The sequence below is a fragment of the Chaetodon auriga genome, chromosome 8 (assembly GCF_051107435.1).
Source record: "Chaetodon auriga isolate fChaAug3 chromosome 8, fChaAug3.hap1, whole genome shotgun sequence".
NCBI lineage: Eukaryota > Metazoa > Chordata > Actinopteri > Chaetodontiformes > Chaetodontidae > Chaetodon > Chaetodon auriga.
In genome coordinates, this window is record NC_135081.1 from 18,036,533 (window position 1) to 18,058,461 (window position 21,929).

A 21,929-nucleotide genomic window follows, 5' to 3' on the forward strand; every position below is an offset into this window, starting at 1 on the left:
ATGGAATTTGAGCAGGCACATGTAGTCGACCCTGGAGGATTACTGGTACCTTTACATGTGGATTGTGATATGGAGTCATCACATTTCTATTGTCACTATTGAACTTTACTACCATCTACTGGATTTTGGGACATTATGGCATTTTGTCTGCCACGACCTGAGCACAGCTGACCATTATTGCAGGTGGGACCATTGAGAGATAGGCTTGTCCTGTCATGTGAGAGATTGTCCTGTCAGCTGATGAATTCATGTGATGCTGATGTAGCATATGTTTGTCTGCAGTGATCCACAGAGCAGCAGCATGGTCTGCAGTGCATAGGGAAGTAAGCATTTGAAATAAGAGATAGAATAAGACAAAACTAGAATAGTGCACTCAGTACAGTGCAGATGTCCAGCTTACAGTCAAGCTGGGGGCGATGACAACAAAAACAAGGATTCATACATCTCTTAACACTTGTGCATCATGACATATTAGATATGGAATGAACTTACAGATGCTCTGGTTCAAGATGAGACTAAACTTTCTATTGACGTCGGTTTTTGAGCCATGACGAAGGCCAAAATGTGGCCTGCAACAGACTAGTGAGCCCTGCTTTTAGCCGCACTGACTTGTGGAGATCACTACACTGTCCCTGCCAGAAACAAGACTCCAAACTGAAGCAGTTGCTGATCACTCATGGCCCCTCCCGGCCAGTTAACAGGCAGGCGATGATGATATGAAACAGAGCAGTTGATAAAATAGGTTTTCCAAAAATTGTGAATCACTGCAACCATGAGAAGTCCTTGAGCACACAGTCATAAATGAGCACAAAAAATATCAGGCTGCTCCAGGAGTATACGAGAGTGGGTGCTGCACACACAGACAAGATCAAACACAGGATTCCATCCACACTCATGCCTGGCGGAGATACAAAACACAGTTCTGTGAGCATAACGCAGAGTTTTATAAATACTTTAGACTTTATGACAGCCAATTTAAAATATGCAGTTCTCACTACTTGGTAATAAATAATCTAATGGCAAAATAAACCTTTAGAGGCAAACAAAGGCGTCATAATGTACTCAACCACCGAGGTCTGTTAAACTGACCAGCTCTCTACAGTTGGTCTATTTTTACAGGTTTTCACACCAAGGCCTGACATTGGTCTATTTCTAGGGAGCAGGTTTCAGTGAAGCCCAGCTCTACATGTCGGTACCACTGGCCTTTTGTCTGTATGTTTCCTGTCACTGTCTTTGAAGTGGTTTTTGTCTCAGCACAGAACAGCCTATTAATGTAGTGACCAACAAGTGATGGAGGTGGTGAAATCATGTACAACATGTGCAGGTACATACAGCAGCAGCAGGGCACGCGTATGTCCCCACTAACCACTGTCCCCATTTCTCTCCCACGTTTTCAGTCTCTCTCTCTCATACACACACGCACACACATACATGCACAAAAACTTCAAAAATCATTTGATAAAATTAAAACTTTCTCAGTTTCAGAAAACGCATTCATTCTGTTGCTACTTCAGTTTACTTTGTGATTTGCATGCAATTTCAATATTAGTTGTTTATGACGAAGAACAACTGGAGAATATTAAATAGCAAAACAGCCTCCATGCTTTAAGCAAAATGAACAGCAACAGAATAATCAAAAGAGCTGTTTTACATTGGAAAAAGTCACTATCTTTTATCACAAAAAACAAGCCATTTGCCACCATAATCAATGAACCAATGAGAGGTATGTTGAAGAGGAGGGACCGTGAAGACAGAAGAGGAAACCACCCTGTCCCTCACCAAAACTTGCACCCAGACAGACATGTCACTTTAAGTCACTTGACAGTCATGATGCAAGGTAGCTCATCACTCTCCAGGGAGAATATTCACTAAACACCGGGTAAGTGCCTCACTCACACAGCTTGCTGCTTCGAAAGTTTCCGAGACCTGAAACCACAGGCAGATACACTTTTGCTTTGCTTATCTTTGTTCTCCTTAGCTGCGTTTTCTGTGATCTACTGTAAACACAACCTAGCGTGTTGCTATTGATCCTCTGTTACTCACACAGACTTTAAGTTAAGGCTTCTCTCTTGTGACTCCATTCCTTTGTATGTGAGCTGTGGGGAGTCTGACTGTAAGCTCATGTCCTGTCAAAGGATGTGTAAATCTGACATATGCATGCATGGTTTTCCCCTGTGTAAGCACTGAGATAGCACTGTGACTGCAAGGAGCTTCAAGACCTGCTAAATATGTCACAACGCTGCAAAAGCACATTGTAGATTTGAGCTGCAACCAGGGGAATTTCATTATTGCACAAGCCAGTTTATTACAAAATCATCTGTATTCTAAAGATATAAAAGATTTAGACAAGGTTGGCAAGGACTTGAAGCATGAGACTACAGAATAAAAAAAAAAACAATAGAAGAATTGATTTATAGGCCAGCAGCCTCAGAGAGCACCACTATATGCATTATTTCAAGGTATAACTGAAAGGTATACAGCACACACGTCAGGTGCAGTTTAAACTAAAGCTCATCGACTGGCGCTCCACTCTCCACTGACAGACAACATTTCTGATCTGTCTGAAATCAAACATCTCTATGAGGATGGCAGGTTTGTATATTCCACAATAACACATGACGCTCCACCAAGTTTCTGCAAAATCTTCTTGCGCATAAATTAACGTTATTAACCGAAGTTGCTTTATAATTATTTATCATGGAATGTCTCATAGAACACCATGTGAATCTACCCGCTAAATTACTATTGTTCTCCTGCCAGTGCTATCACTACTTACACAATTACAAAAATATATATTAGTAATAATAATGTTAATAATAATAATTGTTATTATTATTACAGTGGTTATTATTATTAGAAAATAAATTCATGTGAGTTAAAATGACAACCGTACAAAACGCATAATTGCAAATTGTACAGAACTCAGTTTAAGTGTCCAGAAAAAATTCCAGAATGTCCCACATTAAATTTGTAACACTGGCCTAAGTTGTATGATATATTATACGGGCATAATATAACAGCTTTGACGAGGCAGCACATAGTTTTTGACAGCCGTAAAAGTCGCAGTGACCAGAACAGGCGACGGCTTTGGATCCATGTACGCAGACAATAGGCCTCAGTGAGCTGACGTATGCTGGATTTGCATGATAATTTCCCTACGTGCTCTGAACATCGTGTACTCAACATCACACATTTTGTAACTGCAATGACTTTAAAAAATGCATAAATAAATACTAAACCGAAACCTTAAGCTTGCTGTCTGACCCTTATCAAATACAGTAAATCAAACTGACTTTCTACTTATGACAGCGGAGCTGCTGCAACGTCACTTTCACTCTCAGCGCTACCTACTTTACGAATAAAATAATCCAGAAATTATTTTGAATTTTTGCTCTTTGGTGCAACATTTCCCAATAATAGTAATGTGATTAACAACACGCAGAGAGAGAGAGATAGATAGATAGTTAGTGTGCAGATATGCATGCACATTTAAAACAAATTCCAGTAATGAGCCAACGAAATGTCATTGCGTTTCATGTCTACTTTCCATTTACAGTCACCATCAGAGGACGGAATGGGGTTGCAAGTGTGCAAAAAAAAAAAAGAAAAAGAAACCTCGGTAAAAGCTCACAGTACTTGTGACCTCTGCTGCAGAAACCAACCACACACTGTATGATCATAAAAGTTCATTATAGACTTCAGACTGTGTGAAGATGACAACTTCTCAAGCATCCGGTAGTTCTGACACACAGCCGCTGTGTTTTCATCCATGTATTCTCAATTTTAGATGTGAAATTCCAATATTTCTGTAACATGCTTACAAATTTGCATATTCCACCCCTGCGCTCTCTTGCATTTGCTGTTTATTGACTCCAAATACAGTCTTATTGTTGTTGATGTTCAAACTTTACTCATGTTTACTCGTGTACAGTCATTAGTCATGGTTTCGTATACTGGTAGGGCTTTGTGGCTTTAGAGTGTGTATGTGAGCGACGAATATCAAAGCTTTCACAAAACTGAGTACATTTCCACACATCGACCAGACGTTCAGACACAATATCAGGCATGGTTGTGATTGAGAAAAGTTTTTTCTGCATATTTGAGAGCATGATAAAAAGAAAGTGTGTGAATCCTATCGGCTGTGAAGATACAAATACTTGTGAGGGTCACCTGCTATGAATCAAAAGTCTGCGGCAGTTTTATAAACTGTTCTGCAATATCAACAGTGATCACCTCGGGAACATTCTGCCCCCTCAACTCTCAATACAGGTAATGCTGTGTGGAAAGGATGGAACAAAAAAGAGTACAAACCACAAGGAAACATATTATCTGTTCATCACACGCCAATCCCTGGTGTTGATTCACAAACTGATTTTCCAACTAGCAATTTAGCATTTCTAGAAATGTCACATATCTGTTGACAATCTCGCAAATAGACCGAACAAATTTTTAACGCAGTGTGGGCATAATCTGATCAGATCACTCTTTCATTTTTTGTTCCTTTGACTTTCTCTTCTCAGGCTTTTGATTATATTTCCGCCAACTTCAGACATGATCCGAATCAACAACACCCAATACTTCCACTTTCTGCAGCAGGCAGATGCCTTACGTCGCTCAGGGTCGTTCTGTGATGCCATTATCTCGGTGAAGAGTCAAACTTTCAGAGCCCATCGGCTAGTACTGGCTTGTGCTAGCAGAAGACTAGCGCAGCAGCTAGCTCAAGGAGACATAGACAGCCCGGTCCACTGCACTCTGGAGTTTTTCTCACCCCGCACCTTTCAGCAAGTTCTGGACTTCACCTACACGCAAACCCTGGAGGTGTCTGTGGATGACCTGCACCTGCTGCTGAGAGCTGCTCAGCTGTTGGAGATGCAGCCGCTGGAGGACCAGTGCCAGAAGCAGCTGGACAATCTCCGCTACAGAGCCAGAGAAGGAAAGAAAAGAGGAGAAAGCACACATGTCAAAGAAGACAAAGAAAGTGTAGAGCAGGCAGACCAAAAGCAAGAAGCAACTCCAGTTCAAGAGGAGAAACTCAGAGTGACTTCTCCCTCGGTGGACGAGGCACACAACAGCATCGCCATGGAAAACATGTCACCCTCTGATCCCGCCGTGAACCACAACAGTCCGCCATCCTCAAGAAAGAAGCCCAGACCCCATGTCTCGGCAGTACCCTTTAACAGGGAAAGTGTTATTGCCAGCAGCAGCTCTTCATTCTCTTCTCCTTGGACGTTTCCTACAAACATGTGGAACTCTGTGAGCACCCTGAGGCGGATCGCAGAGAACTACTCAAACTTTGTTGCAGCTCAGTCACCAAACCAGTCCTCTGTAGCATACCCATTCTCCCTCACCACTCCCCACATGTTCCCCCTACTTGGCTCCCATTTTCAAAGCTCTGTAATGGGCTACTCAGGCTTTCATCCACGTTATACACAAAACCTTTACGCTGGATCGGCGGGGATGGGGAGCATAATCAAGCAAGGCCTGTTAAAAAGGAAAAAACCCAGCCAGAGAGCATTTACCGGGAACGCTCAAAGCGGTGAGCCGAGGTAAGTCAGCACTCGGACATGATTTTGGAAACTTCAGTTTTTATTTTCAGTTACTGTCTCCCTATTTTTCCTCTCATAGACTCATTTAGAATCCCCTGATTTGCTCAGTTGTTCCCTTGCGACAGCTACAGCAACCTGACTCACTGCTGCTTGGGTGGCGGTGTGTGTGTGTGATCGAGCCTCCTGCACTTTCCAGCTCGAGCAGTTTCACCTGTTAACCCTTCCCTGCCAGCCCCAGTCAGTCACACTCTTTTTGTGACCAATCATAATCCTGGTCTTCAGACAGAGAACAGCACAAAAGAGCCAAAACCGGAAAAAAAAAACAAAAAAAAAACATGAAAGTTATTTTTTAGGACAAATTCAAAAATACTTTTTTATGTGATTTTACAGATTAAAAAAAACATTACTGTGTTCAAATTCTGAATGAATTCATCGTTTCCTTTTTGTGATACTAGATATTATGAAACTCACTTGACTTTGTTTTTGGGTGATTTACCTCCTTTTTTTCTAATCGATGCATATTGTACAGTGTTCCACATAGTGTAACCAGACAGTGTGTAGAGGGGAGCCCCCTAAATTTCTCCCTTCCTTTGCAGAATTGAAGATTTTCCACCCACTGAAACACAGTTTCAGTGTTTAGACTGGCCTCATATGCACCACCAGAAATTGTTCAAAACATTTAGTCGTTGGGGAAATGATATCTATTCTTTGGTGTCACTTCAATATCGTGCTCCTTCGGCTCTAACATTAGACGAAAGTTGAAAAAGCTTTTACCCTAAACAAGCTCTATAAATACCTTGTGGTTTGGAATGAGACGGAGGAAAGCGCATTTAAGGATGTAGTATGTGATAACATGTAGCGCTATAAAATATATGCAGACATTTATATTTTTCATGTGCGACTTTTACTTGCTGTATATTTCTCCAGTGAGATATCTCTGTGGAGCACAAATAAAAGCAGTATCTTTATTACTTTGAAAAGTACAATTAGCACAATTCTTTTTCTCTGCAGTTACGATGATGGACACACAGCCAGCTCTGAAAGAGTTAAAGGCTGCCAGCACTGCAGTACGAGCCTCCATGGTGATCCAGTGCTGCGAGAGTCGGCCTCCACACCATCAGGTATGATACGATGTTCTGTTTTTACTAATCACAACACATTAAAGATAGTATTATTACTACACAGGCTCAAGCAGTGGGGATCCTATGTGGAACTGATCAATTTAACATGATAGCAGGACAGTTCTTGTTATGACCCCTAACCTCATCAGACTCTAGCTAAGTAGCTACGCAATGGAAAGTGATAAAGAGAGTTGTGGTTTTGAAAGCATGGTGCAGCAGGAGCAGTAGTGTGGTTACTAGATACAGCTAGATACATGCAGTACAGTATGTACTGCATGGCAATAGTGGTTTTTTGTCCTATGCCATCCCCCTATTTATATAGATTTATTATTATAAAACAACTATAATATGAATGTAAGTCACTACAATAACATAAAAACTGAGATAAACCAACAATGTAAGTGTGTGTGTGTGTGTGTGTGTGTGTGTGTGTGAGAGAGAGAGAGAGAGCGAGAGAGAGAGAGAGAGAGAGAGAGAGAGTATGATAGTTTGCCGTGTACAACAAAGATAAACATGGTTTATCTGATGTTTAATATGTACGTATGCTCAGTGGAACATTATGTTCATGTTTCAAGCGATTAGGCAAAGGTAAAACTACACTGCTAACTGCATTCAAAGCAGTATAATAACTTACTAATAACGTACTATATGTATGAGAAGTACAGAATAATACTACTCAAGCACTTATTGAAAATCGCTCTTTCTAATATATAATTACATGACATGTGTAAGCACATACACAAAAGAGCATAAATGATGCATTTAAGCACTTGTGTTCAGTGTCAGCATGTTTCATCATCCTTTAGTTTTGCTTTCCACTGAAATTATATTACTGTACACTAATAAGGGTAATGACAATAAAAGCATTATCTATACAGGACGTTAGGACTTTTAAAGTGAGAACTGAAGAGAAATACTGGACAGGAAGCAGGCTAATGACAACAGGTCTCAGTAGGTTGTGTTCAGGGTGGTGACTGTTCAATGGTTGTGGTTTATTCTCATTCTCTTGTTTTCCCCTACCACAGTCCAGCCCCCCGACACCTCTTATTTCAGCATCCTGTCTATACTATGAGGCCCAAGTTTTCACTTTAGAAAGCCCAAAAAAATACAAGGTACTGGTAGGCTTCAGAGTTGCTACCCTAACCTCAAAATCACACCTTTGCCATTTTTAAAGAATCACTAACATGAAGCTGCGGACGAAACAAATGTGCAGAGTGACAGGAAAATAAGCTGGTATAGACTTTTCTTTATTGTCTTGCAACAGGATGCTGATGAAAAATAGACTTGTGTCTCTGAAAGGTGATAATGCATCTGACTAATATACTGTAGTATTGTATAGCTTGTGCACCAAACAGTCCTTTTGGTAATTGTTGTCATGTCAAGGCATTGAATTGGTATTATAATCCTGACTGTGACTGCCACTGTTTCATTATTGATTAATCTGCTGATTATTTCCCCAATTAATTGGTTCTGTCTATATAATGTATAGCTAAAACTGCAGAGCCCAGTCTGATGTCATCAAATGTCTTGTTTTATCCAATCAACAACAGTGCAACAGTCACAACAGAAAAGCGTCACATTGGGCAGCTGTATAGGGACTTAAATGAATAATTAATTGTCAGATAATTTGGTCATTCTGGCGACCTGCAGATCACTTTGCTCTTTAATGTGTTTGTCTATAAGTCCCTAAGTGTGACAATAAGCACAACAAACAGTTGACACATAACAAGAGTGGAAGTAAGAGCATAAGGATGAAAACAATGTGTGCACTTTTAATAAACTCAGTGGCAATAATAATGAAACATGAATGAACGTGTGGGGGTTCCATATCTTACGCGTAACATTTTAAAGGACTATCGGCTGTTGCAGGAACCAAAGCGCAGTACCTTTAAATTGTTATATGTTTTTGCGAAAAGCCAGGCCACTCTGCCAACCGCAAGTTCACGCCTTCACCTGTTTTTTCCCATTGTGTTGTTTCCATAGGTGAGGCCTGTGCAGGGTGTGGGTTCTGTGGAAGAGGAGATGTTTCACATCGTGAACCACAATCCCATCGACAAGAACACACTGGGGAAAAACCCTACCACTGCCAACACTGTCCCAAGAAGTTCAGTCTGAAACATCAGCTGGACACGCACCACCGGGTTCACACTGGTAAGCACAATATTTAATCGGCAACACAAAAGTGCTTTGAGAGGTCGTTCATTCAGATTGTTCGGTTACTGAGTCTCTGAAAAAACGCAGCTGCTGAGTACTCACTGGTTAGACTTTACACATGTGAGGATCTCCAGACTGTGCCTGCTCACAATGGTGGCTAATAATCTTGGTTTTATGTACTGTGGCCTATTAGAGCAAAATCTAAAAATAATCCCCAATATTCAATATATTTCTTTTTGCCCAAAATCCAGTTACAAAGTGAAATCAGATAAAGTGAGCCATGACGTAGAAAGAGTCAGATAAGTACAAAAGCATTTGTGTGCACTGACTTTCAAAAGCCAATTGCATCAAACTGCTGAAAAGCAACAACAGTAGGACTGATCTGGGGTGCAGGACTTATTTTTAGGACAGATGTTGCCATAATATGACAAGTTACAGGCAAAAGATTTATGACTCACTTTCATTTCTAAAGATGTTTTGGCTACAAAATCTATTACCACTGACTATGAAGCACATCTGTTTCACATTGCTGCTGAACATCATCCAAAGCCGAATGTTGTTTTAGATTTTTGACCATCTTCCAGGCAGGTGACACTTTCTATTCATTTAAATACTATGAAACTCACCTTACAGAAACTTGAAACTGGCTGACTTGAAACTTACGTTTCTTACTTACTTTAACTGCTTTTAAAGCTACGTTATTTCTGTGGGTTAAGCAATTTAAAGTGTGCCCTTACAGCTGTATTTCTATATAATGTGGACTCAGTAACATCAAGCAAAATGTTCACGGGGATGGATAACCTATGTCAAGCAATTTTCTCTGTAAAAAGGACGGTGGGGTGTAAGTAATGGAAAGCTGTGGGCAAAGCATTAGCGCATGTGTTTGGAAATAAAAAAATGATTAGCAACAACAAATCATACAAGAGGATTGCTGAAAATTGCTTAGAGAGCATGCTAAACCGCAGAAACGGTGTTAAACACAGACCAGTATGCCACTTTTTTCAGATAGAATGGAGCATTTACCATGAAATCTTATCCTAAATCAATATTTTCAAGAGCAAATTTTGATGTTTCCTGTGATTCTTTTTTTCAAACTCTTTCACACACGCATTTTCACACAGATTTTCAAAAGCTGCTGTTTTAAAATTCATTTTTAACTTTTGCTCAGAATGATAGCTGATATCTATTATCTCAAGGGTGTAGGTTTGGTTTCAGCATTGATGGGGCACATGCAGGGTGAGTGGGGGCTCTGGGGTCATTTCCCCCTGGACATTTTGAGCATTAAATACTTTTTGCCTTTTCTGTAACCTGTGGTGGAAATGTCCTAATTCATGTAAAGAAAAACACAAAATTTAGTTCAAAATATGGAGTATAATGCAGTAAAGCTCTCAGGCATTATGTTCCACTTTCACATATTTATTCTTGAGTAGATCAACTTTCCTCATTTAATGTTATCCCTGCTGAGCCAACACACATGTAACCTCTTGCATGTGACAGGAAATGCACGTGTTCTGCATACTGAGGGTGACATGTTATTTATTTTTTTTATTACATCAACATATAATCAAAGAGAAGGCCTGACTTAATGGGACACGTGACTGTTAAGATAGAAATCTGGATCCTTTGCATAAAAGAGACCCTTTAGATGATTTCACAACAAATTAAGCAATTAATCTGTCAACTGGAAAAAATACACTGGACAAACTGCAGACAGTTAAATAGCAACATATACAAAATCAACTAAAGGTAGAACGCTTGCAATGAATGTACGTCTGAGCACACCTCTTTCCCCCTCCACTGTCTTCCTTCCTGTGGCCCCCTGGCCCGTCTTCTCTCTGCTTGAAGGAGAGAAACCCTTCGAGTGTCGTCTCTGTGGTCAGCGCTCACGGGACTACTCAGCCATGATCAAGCACCTGCGGACGCACGGCGGGGCCACGCCTTACCAGTGCACGGTGTGCCTGGAGTTCTGCAACAGCCTGGTCGCCATGCAGAGACACGTCAAGAGCCACGCAGTGCAGGACTTCCCCCCTGACTGGAGCATCAACAGCACCTACCTGTACACCTCACACATCTGAGCCGACCCTCGTGACACGCACACCAGTTCTCACAGGTGAAGCTTTAGTTTGTGCCTCTGGTGTATCATGACGTTTCAGTCACGAAGCAAAACAGCTGTTTGCCTCTAGGATAGAGCCAGTTAATGTTTGAACCAGACTTGAACCAGAGTGCCTTAACAACACTTACCGCAGTTTTGAAGTTATGATTACACGTGAGAGGCACAAATTGGGGCCCACTATATAAATTTGTTGCAATAACTCCTATTCAAACTGCTGTATTCACGTTCACAACTGTAGAACAGCACTAATTTCCAATGACATGTGGGAAAAGGTACTTCAAGTGTCACATTAGATCATGTACGTGCATTAAAGCCACATCAACAGCTCATCCTCGTCCAATGACGCAGGCATCAATCATCCCTCTTACTTTCATAATTATTGGACGCTTGTGTAAACTTTGTAAGTTTGACCAAGGTCTATAGCGCCCTCATGAGGGCAACCGCTGTAAAATCAGTTTGTTTTGTTGTGTGTGTGTGTGTGTGTGTGTGTGTGTGTGTGTGTGGTTGAGATATGTTTGCAGCCAGATAAAAGTGGATTTTTGTTTTTTGTTATTGCTGAAACATATTAACAGTCTACATTCACTGATCCAGCTTTAGTCCGAATCTGTCAAAAAAAAAAAAAAAAAAAAAAAAAAACTGCATGTATACTTACTATGGTGACTGATCACCCCTTCAATTAAAATTCATATATATATATATATATATGAGGGTATATATGTACCCTATATACCCTCCTTTTAAAAGGTGACTTTGTTCTTTGTTCTGGCCCTGTGTTATTCTACTCTCCGAGCAGAAGCAGAGAGAGGAGGTTGGGAGTATTTTCTCCAGTGACAGTTGGCACGACCTTGAACCTCGGCATTGCTTGTGAGACAAAAGGCAGCCAATTCCCATATATGGTAACATTAAAATGTTTTAGGAGGACTGCATTTACGTAACACTGGCAATAAGGAATGTTGTGGGTAACTAAAAATGTCAGTGGACAGGTCATTCATCTCCTCTGGTTCACTGAGCTGAGAATAACAGAGCTTTTGCAGGCAGCTGTGTCTGTCTAACTAGTAACAATAGGCCAGCAGCTCCTTTTATTTTATTCCTCCATTGGTGGATTTTCTGTACTGTCAGTCACAGATGCCAGCCTGTCTAACTCACTGGTTGCAGTTCAAATGAATGCATATACATTATACTGAGTAACTAAGTCTCAAAAGTAAATACTAAGTAATAGCTACCAACTGCCATACCTCTCTAATAGCACCACACAAGGTATATGACTGTGAAGTTATCCCAGAAGTACTCATAGCGTATTATGTATGTATGTATGTTACCAGGCAGATTGCTTCCCAGATGGAGCTTTCAGGCCTGTTTCCACTGAAAGCTATTTGTTAATTTGTACAGCATTATCTTAATGTCTATGGGTTGGAAAATGAATAAATAAATGTTTTCATTTATGAGCTTTAATGGATCAGTATGCCATGTTTTAGACTACTAATGCATCAAATAAACAAGCTAACACACCACAACTATCTTGGTAATTGTTTTCAATTTGCACGATTAATGAAAGACACGCAAATGTTCAAGGATGTGCTGGATGTGCTGTCTTCAAATGGAAGAGGGAAGACAGCTATGCTGTAGTTTAGCTTACAATATCAAATTCATAACTTGTTTTATATACTGTCTAAATACTATCTGTACACATGACACCACTAATGACCATTAAATCATTACGTGTCAACTCTGGCCAGCAAAGAGCAAAATCATCTCAGAAATCAAGGACTTATTTAAAAAATTACTAAGAATTTGGAGTGTGAAATCCGTTAGCATTGTTGTTGTGAGCTGCATGTGCAGTGCTAGATTGGAAACAGTATCCAAGGGTGAGATCAGTTCAGCCAGCGTTAATTTCATTATTTACACCTGTGCTTCTCCTCCTGTGACCTGTCAATGCTTTTTTCTGCAGTCCCTTCACTGCCATTGCCCTCAGACACTCTCTCCTACAGAAAGCTGGAGCTTAAAATCTGCCAGAGCCATTAACAGGTGCACCTGGCTGGCGCTGCAGTTGGGCAGCGGTACCGATAGGTGGCGTGGCACCGACGCAGGTCTACTCTGAGCGAGCGCTTCTCCAATGTCAGGCGGGGTTGGAAGCGAGCGCCCCACACAATCTCTGTTTCAATATAGGATGTTTTGGCTCGACACATCATCCCCGTGTATACAATGATGAGATGGAGGAGGCTGTTCATGCTGATTCTGTCGTGTGTGAAACTGAAGTACACGTCGTTTCCCACATGATGTCACTATGTGTTTGAATCTCCACACTTGGAACAGTCTACCACTCAATCAGGGATGAGCTCTCATTTTCTGCTTAGAAGGGTGAATGGAATAGAAAACTTTTACTGACATTCACTGTTTTATTAGTTTTCCCTGCAGTGCGCCGTCTTGCAATACCAGATAGCAACTGTGTTTCTTTCAAAACATAAAGTCATAAAGAAAACAGATTAGCAGTATATGAACAGAATTTCTTGGTGACAAGGCTGCACTATACTAACCTTTAGTTAAGGCCTTTTTAAAAAAGTGTAAACATCTTCCTCTTTGACCCCTCAATGTGCAAACTTTTGGATGATAATATGAAAACTTATGGATAGTGAACTAAAGAGCTTTTTGTTGTGGACAAGAACATCATCATCTGCAAAAAGAAAACTTTGTTAATGTTTCTCATTTCGCATCCGGGGCTCTGTCGTCTCTCTGACAGGCTTTAAAAAGATTGAACTTTTCCTCTTGTGTTTCTGTCACCTGCATGGCTATTGCATTGGATCCCTTTGTTGTTGTTGATGTTTTTGTGTCAACTCCTGTTCCCATTGCAGTGGCACTGATGTGCCAATGTTACAACTTTGAACATTAAAGACATTAAAAAAATCACAACAACATGATGATAAAACAGAGGCATTTGACAAACTGAAAATGACATCATTGTGATACTATTAGAGGGCTGCAGTTCAGCTGCACTTCCACAGAAATAAGGCTGCGGCAGGAACTTGAGGTGGAGGGCAGATATGCTTTCTTTGTCTGACAAGCTGTGTGAAATTCTGTTTTGTTACGTGAAGTTTTGCAGGAAGGTTTTCTGATCTGATAAGTTACCACATTCTGTCTCACAAGATTTCAATAACATATTTCAAGGAACTACACATTTTACTCAGTAAATTTCTTCACAAACCTTAGCTATCCTGTTTGGTGAAATTCACTACCTCAGAAATGTTTGTTTGTGAGGAACTGGAATCATGACGTTGATTTATTTTATTTTTTTTTTTCGACTTCTAATGGAGGCGTGAAAGGACTTTATGAGCAAGCCTTGTCCTGGCGGTGAACCCAAAAACAAACCCACCATGTTACAATCACATGTGCATCAGCACTTTTCTCACACTCAGCCACGCCTACCTGATCACACACCTGAGGCTCATAGAAATCACTGCAGTATTTAAGCTGCTCTGTCACACTCACTCTTTGTCTGACTCTGACTGATCTCCTGTTGCTGAACTGTTTGGTGGTTGCCGCACCAAAGAGAGACTCATAAACTTGGTTTTCAGCACTTCCTGAGTCTTTGTCTGCCTGTGACTGCTTGCTGTTTGATTCACTGTGCATCACTAGAGACACTGTATTGTTGCTGCTTATGTGGACCTGCCAAGTCTGAAATTAAAGTTGATATCAGTTATATCTGTGTCGTGGTGGTTCTGCACTCGGATCCCAAGCCCCCCTCGTCACAAAATGTTCCTTAAAAAAATGTGACTCACTCACCAAAATCAACCACTTCCTCTTTATCTTTCATACCCACATAACAACCAAACACAAAGTTCCCTAACAAATAACTGTTGTTAAACCAAACATAGATTTCCCTTCTGAACTGTATTGACCCACACATGAATTAAACACTGCACCCAATCACTTATTTTCCAAATGATTGTCAGAATGTGTGCATGGGAACATTTTTCCATGGATGAACAGTCAATATTAGCTGGACTCTCTGGCGGCAGTGTCAGCGAGGAGGATGCGGTCCAAGTTAAGTGTCATTCTGGACAATGTTTCCCACCCATTCCCTGACTTGCTGGAGGGAACAGAACAGAGGAGTTCATTCACTGCAAGATTCATTCCTCCCAGATGCACCACAGAACAACACAGGAAGTCATTCCTGCCTGTGTCCATCAGACTTTTTAAGTCCTCCATCAGAGGGTCAGTAACTCTGAGTGAATGGACTTACTGGGCCTTCTTAACTTATTTCACCCCTGTCAGTGGCTGCTTATCTCATAATTACCTCATAATAATAATAATCTGACCGACATGTGCAATAATTCAACTGCCAGCTGAGTAAAAGTCATTTAATTTCCTGTTTGTCAAAAAATGTTCGTGAGTTTTCTGCCTTCAGCCTTCAGACATTTAGATTTAATTTGTCAGGATTACAGTAACCTTAAGGACAATTCAATAAATACAAGACTCTCATACTCCACGGAATACAGGAAGTTGGGATGCTGTGTATAACATAAATAATACAGAATGTGAAAATTTTGACAAACGCTTAATTAAAAACACTTCAGTATATCTAATGCTTTACCTCATCAATGTGATTGATTCTTGTAAATATCTGCTTATTCTGAATTTGATGCAGCAACACATTTTAAACAAGGTGGGACAGGAGCAACTAAAGACTGGGAACATTGGTTTATATCCTGACTAAACTGAGGAGCAGCCATGTCTCTTATATAAACATATTTCCAAATGTACATATTAATAAGCAGTAAATGGCCAATGTAGATGGCAAATGATTGAAGTCACAACAGTAGATTTCAATAATGAAATTACAAAAAGTTTTTTTTTTCTTTCAGCCCCACCAACAGTTTTAGTTTTACTTCCTCAGGTTTTTTCCAAGATGTTTGAGATGTTTCAGCCAAAACAGTGAGGGGGATTTGGAATTTTCCCTGTTCTGGTGTTCTGTATAATCTGTAGACCACAAAGTGAACTAAAGTGAATTGTGAACCAACCACTAAAGGAAGTCCCAAACAAAATGTTTGATGTTTACCATAAATACAAGCGTGGAGGTGGAAGTGTAAAACTAGAACAATGCAAAACCAAAAGTATTTGTCTGGCTACATACCAAGTAAAGTAAGAAAAATGTTGGGAGACCCTGAAAGCTTCATGTTGAATATATATGAAGTATGGCTGAAAAGAAGTGTCTCAGCCTGCTTCTTAGGTCAGTGTATTTTCACAAACACACAACCCACCATGAGGGCATCTATCATGGACCCAACAATGCACTGCATCATAACCAGCAGCACACGCTAATATGGGAGATCCGTAATCAATGGTGTGCTGTGCCTCCACTGAGAAAAGTAGAGCTGAGATGAAGAAATCTACACCTAACTAGCAGGGCCTTTGCTCCATGAGTCAGCCTTCAGGGGTACTGAGGGATCGTTCTTGTTCAAGGTCAGCTCGGAAGGAAGCATTCAAGAAATAGAGACCAGCAAACAAGAACCTTGTGGTGATGTAACACATCATGAAAAGAAAAAGTAACCAGCTGTACTGGAGGTCCACAAAAGAGGCAAAAATGTCAGACAGGAAGCGGCCCCTCTCAGAAATGTGGCACAAGAAAGTGGTCTCAGGTTTCTGGAGGAAGGGTGGGGGTTTGGTTGCACTTACTCCGAGCCTTGGCCTCTCCATCTCTCTAGCAGGACTGGATGTGTTGCCGGGTGTAGGTGAGAGTGGGGTGCTGCGTAGAGGACTGTTATTAATGACGTGAAGGGGGTGGGTGCTGCATGTTTGGCACACTGAGGGCATGGTGAGGGTGGTGTGAAACACTGCTGGCTCTCTCACTGAGCAGCAATGCAAAAAGGCTTGCTCTGTATCTGTGAGACCGAGTGTGGATGGTGGAGGCAAGCAAAAGTTGCCCTGATAGGGAAAATCTGTTGTACTTTTATGACGTCGCCTGGCTGTTGGTGTCCCTAGTGTTTTGTTTTTCCTCTCTTCCCTTCCTGTTATTTGTCTGTCTGTCTGCGGCTGAGCGTGGCCTCCTACTCTCTTTGCTGGCTCCCGCCTAATGACCTGCTGCACATCAGGCTCATCAGACCTGCAGTATTTAACACTACGTTTACATGTAGCCGGCTATATTTTCCTAAACGGACATTTCACCCTCACCGTTTTCAAAAATAACAGCGTGCACACATGTCCGTTTTCAGAAAACTTTGTGTTTACACTAAAACATGTATGTGACGCGGACTGGCTCTTCGTGTTGGGGGGGGGGGGGGGGGGCTGCAAAATTGCACTCATTCATCTCTGCTCCTCGATATAATAGAGCAGCTGTATTTGCAAATGCAAACATACGAAAAGGGTTTGCACCAACATAAATGCGACTGCTACTCTGAATGCATCCATGATCACCATAGCCAAATGAAAATGTAAACATAGAAGTTTTCCAAAAATCTCCAATTTCCAAAATCTCCACTCTGGCCGGAGTTTTTAGAAAGAATCGTTTTCAGAGGCGAATTCTCTGTTTGCCTGTAAACGAAGGGCACAAACGAAGCGAAATGTCTCCGTTTTTCAACATATCCGTGTACGTGTAAACGGGGCTTAAGTCTGGCATTCTTCACCGCTGGTTGCCAGTTCATCCTGATCCCTCCCGTGTCAAATGGTTTCCTCTGTGTCAGTATTACCGAGACAACATTGCGAAGAGTTTTTCCAGTTAATCTCAGAACTGCGCTTATGTTGGATTTTGTCTTTGCTTTTCTGACTCTCTCTTAAATGTTTTCTCTCTGTCAGTGCCTTCCAGCCACGTCCGGTGTCTCGCTCTGCCTCTACCCCTCCAACTGTGTTTGTTTCATTTCCACTCATTGAGAGAGCCCCTTATGTTAAAGACATTTGTTTAATACATTTCCTTTGTTTATTTCATTCTGTCTGCTGGTCTGCATTTTCAAGTCCTGTAAACTTTTCAAAGGCATAGCCTGAAGAGTTCAAGATCAGGAAAAGTCCCTGGCATGATGTCTAGAGGAGGAAGGGGGAATCTGTGAAAAGGAAAGGAGAGAGGAATGTTACTTTCTCTTCCAAAACACTGAATTTGAGTGCACTTTAAAGTTCAGCAAAGTTGTCCTTTTTTCTCAGCTGTTTTCCACTGCTAGTGAGATTGTTTTCCGAGGTCATTCAATTTAATCTTTTAAGCCAGCTTGGACAAGAAGTCCTTAACCATTTCAGTTTCCATTTTACAGGCCTCAGCAGCTTTGCAGACTGCACAGAAAAATGAACACTCCTGGAAAATCTTAAATCACTGCCTTACGTTTATTAAGTAGCTCTCACACTGAATTTCCTCTCCGAAAGGTGTGGAATGGACAACCATGACAGATTTTGGTTGACAGGGTCCCCATGACTCCTATGCTCAGTGTTGTCCCAATGGATCCAGGGGACCTTCTGGACTCAAAGTTGGAGTCTCTTCTTGCATCAGGATACATTACAGAAATTCAAAGGCAATAAACACAAGCAGCAGAGTGGGGGATGATTATTTGGTTTCCAAGGATCTTCCACTGAATCAAGACCTGAGGACATGAAAGAAGATCGTCAGATAGGTTATATAACACTTGGCAGGAAGAGCCCTTAGCTCCTTAAAATGAACTCAGTCTTGTTAAAAGCCCTTAAAAACTCATAGACACATGAAAGACTAGACAAGAGGAATTAGTTTTATAGCTTCACTTGCTAAAAATGGAAATGTGTTTTTAGGGAAAAACAAACAAACAAAAAAAAGAATTCCAGAGTAAATCTGAGATAAGCTAACCTGAGAGCAGTGCCAGCGCATCCCATCATTCCATACCAGACACGAAACACGAGCAACACTATGAGATATCCTCTCCAGCTGGAGATCAGCCCCACAATCCTGCTGCCTCAGCAGAACCTCCACTGTTTCCTGCAGAGTAGAGTAGACTCAGCTGCTCCTCTCATCCAGAATACCTACACAGGACAGAGTGATAAGGCTATTTAAATTTTCCAACTTGGAAAGCATACACTGTAACTGACTCTGATTTGACACTTAACATGTCAAAAAAGGCACCTGAACAAGGCCATGATATCCATTACATATTCTATCTTATTCCTCAGTTACGAATAAAAAATCAGTATAAGATCAACAGAGGCAGGGGTCCACCACACCAGACAGCCCCCCAGGTGCAGGCTGTTCAGTTGAGCACATAGTAGCAGGATATATGACGCTGGCAGGAAAAGCATACATGTTACGCCATAACCAAGTGGTAGGCGCGGTGTCCAGGAACATCTGTGCTGAGTATGGGCGGGAGGCCCCAAGGTCAAAATGAAAGACACCTCCTAAAGTGGTGAAGAATGACTGAGCTAGTTCCTGTGGTCAGCACATTAATCACCAACTCACTGTCCAATAGTCATTACGACATGGTTGAGGTCACTGCACCCTATGGTCCACTGTTTTGCAAGCTCGAATTCTCTGAAATATCAGTGTTACGATGATTCAGACACTTCACTTCTGAATTATTTTAGTCAGCCTTTGGGACAAAATCGTAATCCTCATTATTGTTTGCTTCAGGCATACTTTAATTTACTTAATTAGTGTCAGCCAGAAGAGTCTCAGTCTATGCAGGAAGTGCAACAATTTTCAAATCGCAAAGGACATGTTCTTTTACATGTACTATATTCACTGATAATACAAATGGAAGTGTATTGCATGGACTTCAATGGCCTGCTTTTGTTTCCCAACTTTGGTGGTGTGTTTGGTCACATTTATTGATGTCATCTCTGTGTCGAAAACCTGATGATGCTGCACTGACATGCATTATTTTTGCTGGCTTTCATCCTTGGCCTGCATACTCAACCCCCTGCTCCGCTAATGCTTCCTCTTCATAACCAAATTTAGTCAAGTTTAAACTATCGTTATAGAGACAAACTTATGATGCTGATGTGGTGAGGTGACTCAGAAAGGGAAGAGGGAAATCTTGACAATGAGACTAGTATTACACAGGCATTTAATATTATTGGAAACCCCAGAGTTTGGCTCAAACTGACAGCTTTGTTGTGCTCAAAGTCAGAAACTGGGGATCAAACCAAAAATATTAGATTTTTCTTCTTATTTCACTTTTCTTTTTTTTCCCGTAGCTCCATGTGACCTCTAGCTGTCATTCATCAGATGGAGGGTTAGAGAGTAGGGATGGGTGATAAACCATATTTATTGAATTACTGACACTTTGAATCTGTTCTGACATGAATTTACATAAAAAAAAAACTGATTTTTATATACTTTAATAGTCATAACAATGACACCTAAGCTTTCAACCAGGCAATCATTCTAATGTCCTGCCCCAAAGTTCAGTGTCTTTAATTAAAGGGGTACTCCAGCGATTTAGTATTGCACTGCTGTGATGCTTAGAGCAGCAGACACTGAGATATCTTTAGTTCTGCCATAATGAAAGTCAAGAGCACATTTGCTAGACTCCCCACCCACTCGTCTACCTGTCCCCAGTTTCCTTCGTTTGGCTCACCAGCCCATTTCCACCCACACTTTGCCAGATTGTCAGGTCTTTATCTGCCAAGTTTTTCAGCTTTTGTTTTTGTCGTCTTAATTCTGCCCATCTTGCCCACTGTCTGACCCACAGACAGATGACTCCCTTCCTGACTCCCAAGTGGATGAGTTTTCCTGTTACTGGATGTTTAACTGGATTTGGCCTGAGCAAACATTAAATGTTATCTCACTCTGACTGTCTCTGTCAGTTGCTTATGGTTTGTGTTTCTAAGCTGTTGATATGAAATCATCAGCTTGATTCTCTAAAACTTTAGAACGATTCCTCCCGAACAAGAAGTGACTTCATGCAGCTGTTTCTGTCATGATGAACAAACTTCAAGTGTAAAGTGGGCGGCGTGAACATGCCAGTAAAAAAGGAAATGTCATTTATTGACTGGCGTATTCAAACAATACAAACCAGTGCTCATTTCTGATGAGATCACTGTGACAGTTTGCAGTAATAATAAATAATAAATAAAACTTTAGACCAGGGGCTGGTTAAAAACCAAGCAGCAACCTTCAAGGCTAAAAAATGAAGCCAGCACCCAAATGCCAAAAACCGCAATTCCTTGAATGACCACCACCACCACAAGCTCATTTCTAAGGAGAGTCAGTCCCCATAGACCCCCATATTAAAATATTAACAGCAGAAATAAACATGTTTGCAGCCTGGTACAGCAAGCCTGGTTTTGGTCTCTATTGCTAAGTTGCCCATTCATGAGAGGTGGGGAAACATCTTATATTACTCACTTATTTTAAATTTAGTAACAAACTTATGCATAATTATGAGCATGGCTGCTCAGAGTGACAGCTTGTTGCTCGGTTTCAGCAACCAGGCCTCATTTGCACACCTGACCTTCAATGGACCATAAAATACCTGCATACTGACCAACCACGATCAACATTTCAGGAAAATTCAATAACAGGCTGCACCAATAACACGGAATGAAATAACCAATAATAATGTAAGTTAATAAAACTTAGAGGCTGAAACAGGTCTGAAATGTCCTTTTATTTCTCTTTGTTAAAATCCCAGCATGTATATTTTCTTAACCCTAAATACGACGAATTACAATAATCTAGCCAAGATGATGTAAAAGCATGGATGGTCGTGAAAAAAAAAAAAAAGATCTGATTTTTGAGACGCTCCTCAGCTGATGAAAACATCTCCCAGGCTAAAATAGGCCCCGTGTGTTTTCTGACAAGCAAAATAGTAACGGGTAAACTCTCTTTGCTGCTTTTTAATGTGTGAGAACTTCTTTCACATCAGATCATCCAGCCTCGTGTTGAGCCAAAAGCAATTCATAGGAATGTAAAACACATCTTGGCCTGTTTCTAAACATTATAGATGGTTTGAAAAGCTCGGAGCTTTTAAGTGGACTGTTATAATTCAATCCGAAGCATTTTGTGGGCTGTGGAGGAGTGGGAGGCGCCATGTCGACATAGGTGCCAAACGTTTTCCA

The 21,929-nt window shown here is 41.0% G+C and overlaps 2 protein-coding genes across 2 annotated transcripts; one reads left to right on the top strand and one right to left on the bottom strand.

The window, feature by feature from the left end:
* Positions 1–1,818: 1,818 nt before the first annotated feature.
* Positions 1,819–12,614, top strand: zbtb32 (zinc finger and BTB domain containing 32). The gene is made up of 5 exons (XM_076737504.1): positions 1,819–1,879; positions 4,521–5,546; positions 6,558–6,667; positions 8,651–8,818; positions 10,667–12,614. Exons 2-5 carry the CDS (start codon positions 4,552–4,554, stop codon positions 10,894–10,896), a joined length of 1,503 nt encoding a protein of 500 aa, XP_076593619.1. The 5' UTR covers positions 1,819–1,879; positions 4,521–4,551; the 3' UTR covers positions 10,897–12,614.
* Positions 12,615–12,902: 288 nt separating this feature from the next.
* On the bottom strand, positions 12,903–16,742 carry kcnj20 (potassium inwardly rectifying channel subfamily J member 20). Its single transcript, XM_076736743.1, is given in 4 exon segments — positions 12,903–12,997; positions 13,000–13,184; positions 16,092–16,253; positions 16,255–16,742. Coding segments are annotated over 4 exon segments (930 nt in total).
* Positions 16,743–21,929: the final 5,187 nt, after the last annotated feature.

Coding starts and splice junctions, on each gene's coding strand:
- zbtb32 (XM_076737504.1), top strand. CDS start 4,552: ATGATCCGAATCAACAACACCCAATACTTCCACTTTCTGCAGCAGGCA. Junction 5,547..6,557: donor GCTCAAAGCGGTGAGCCGAG/GTAAGTCAGCAC, acceptor TTTTCTCTGCAG/TTACGATGATGGACACACAG. Junction 6,668..8,650: donor GTCGGCCTCCACACCATCAG/GTATGATACGAT, acceptor TTGTTTCCATAG/GTGAGGCCTGTGCAGGGTGT.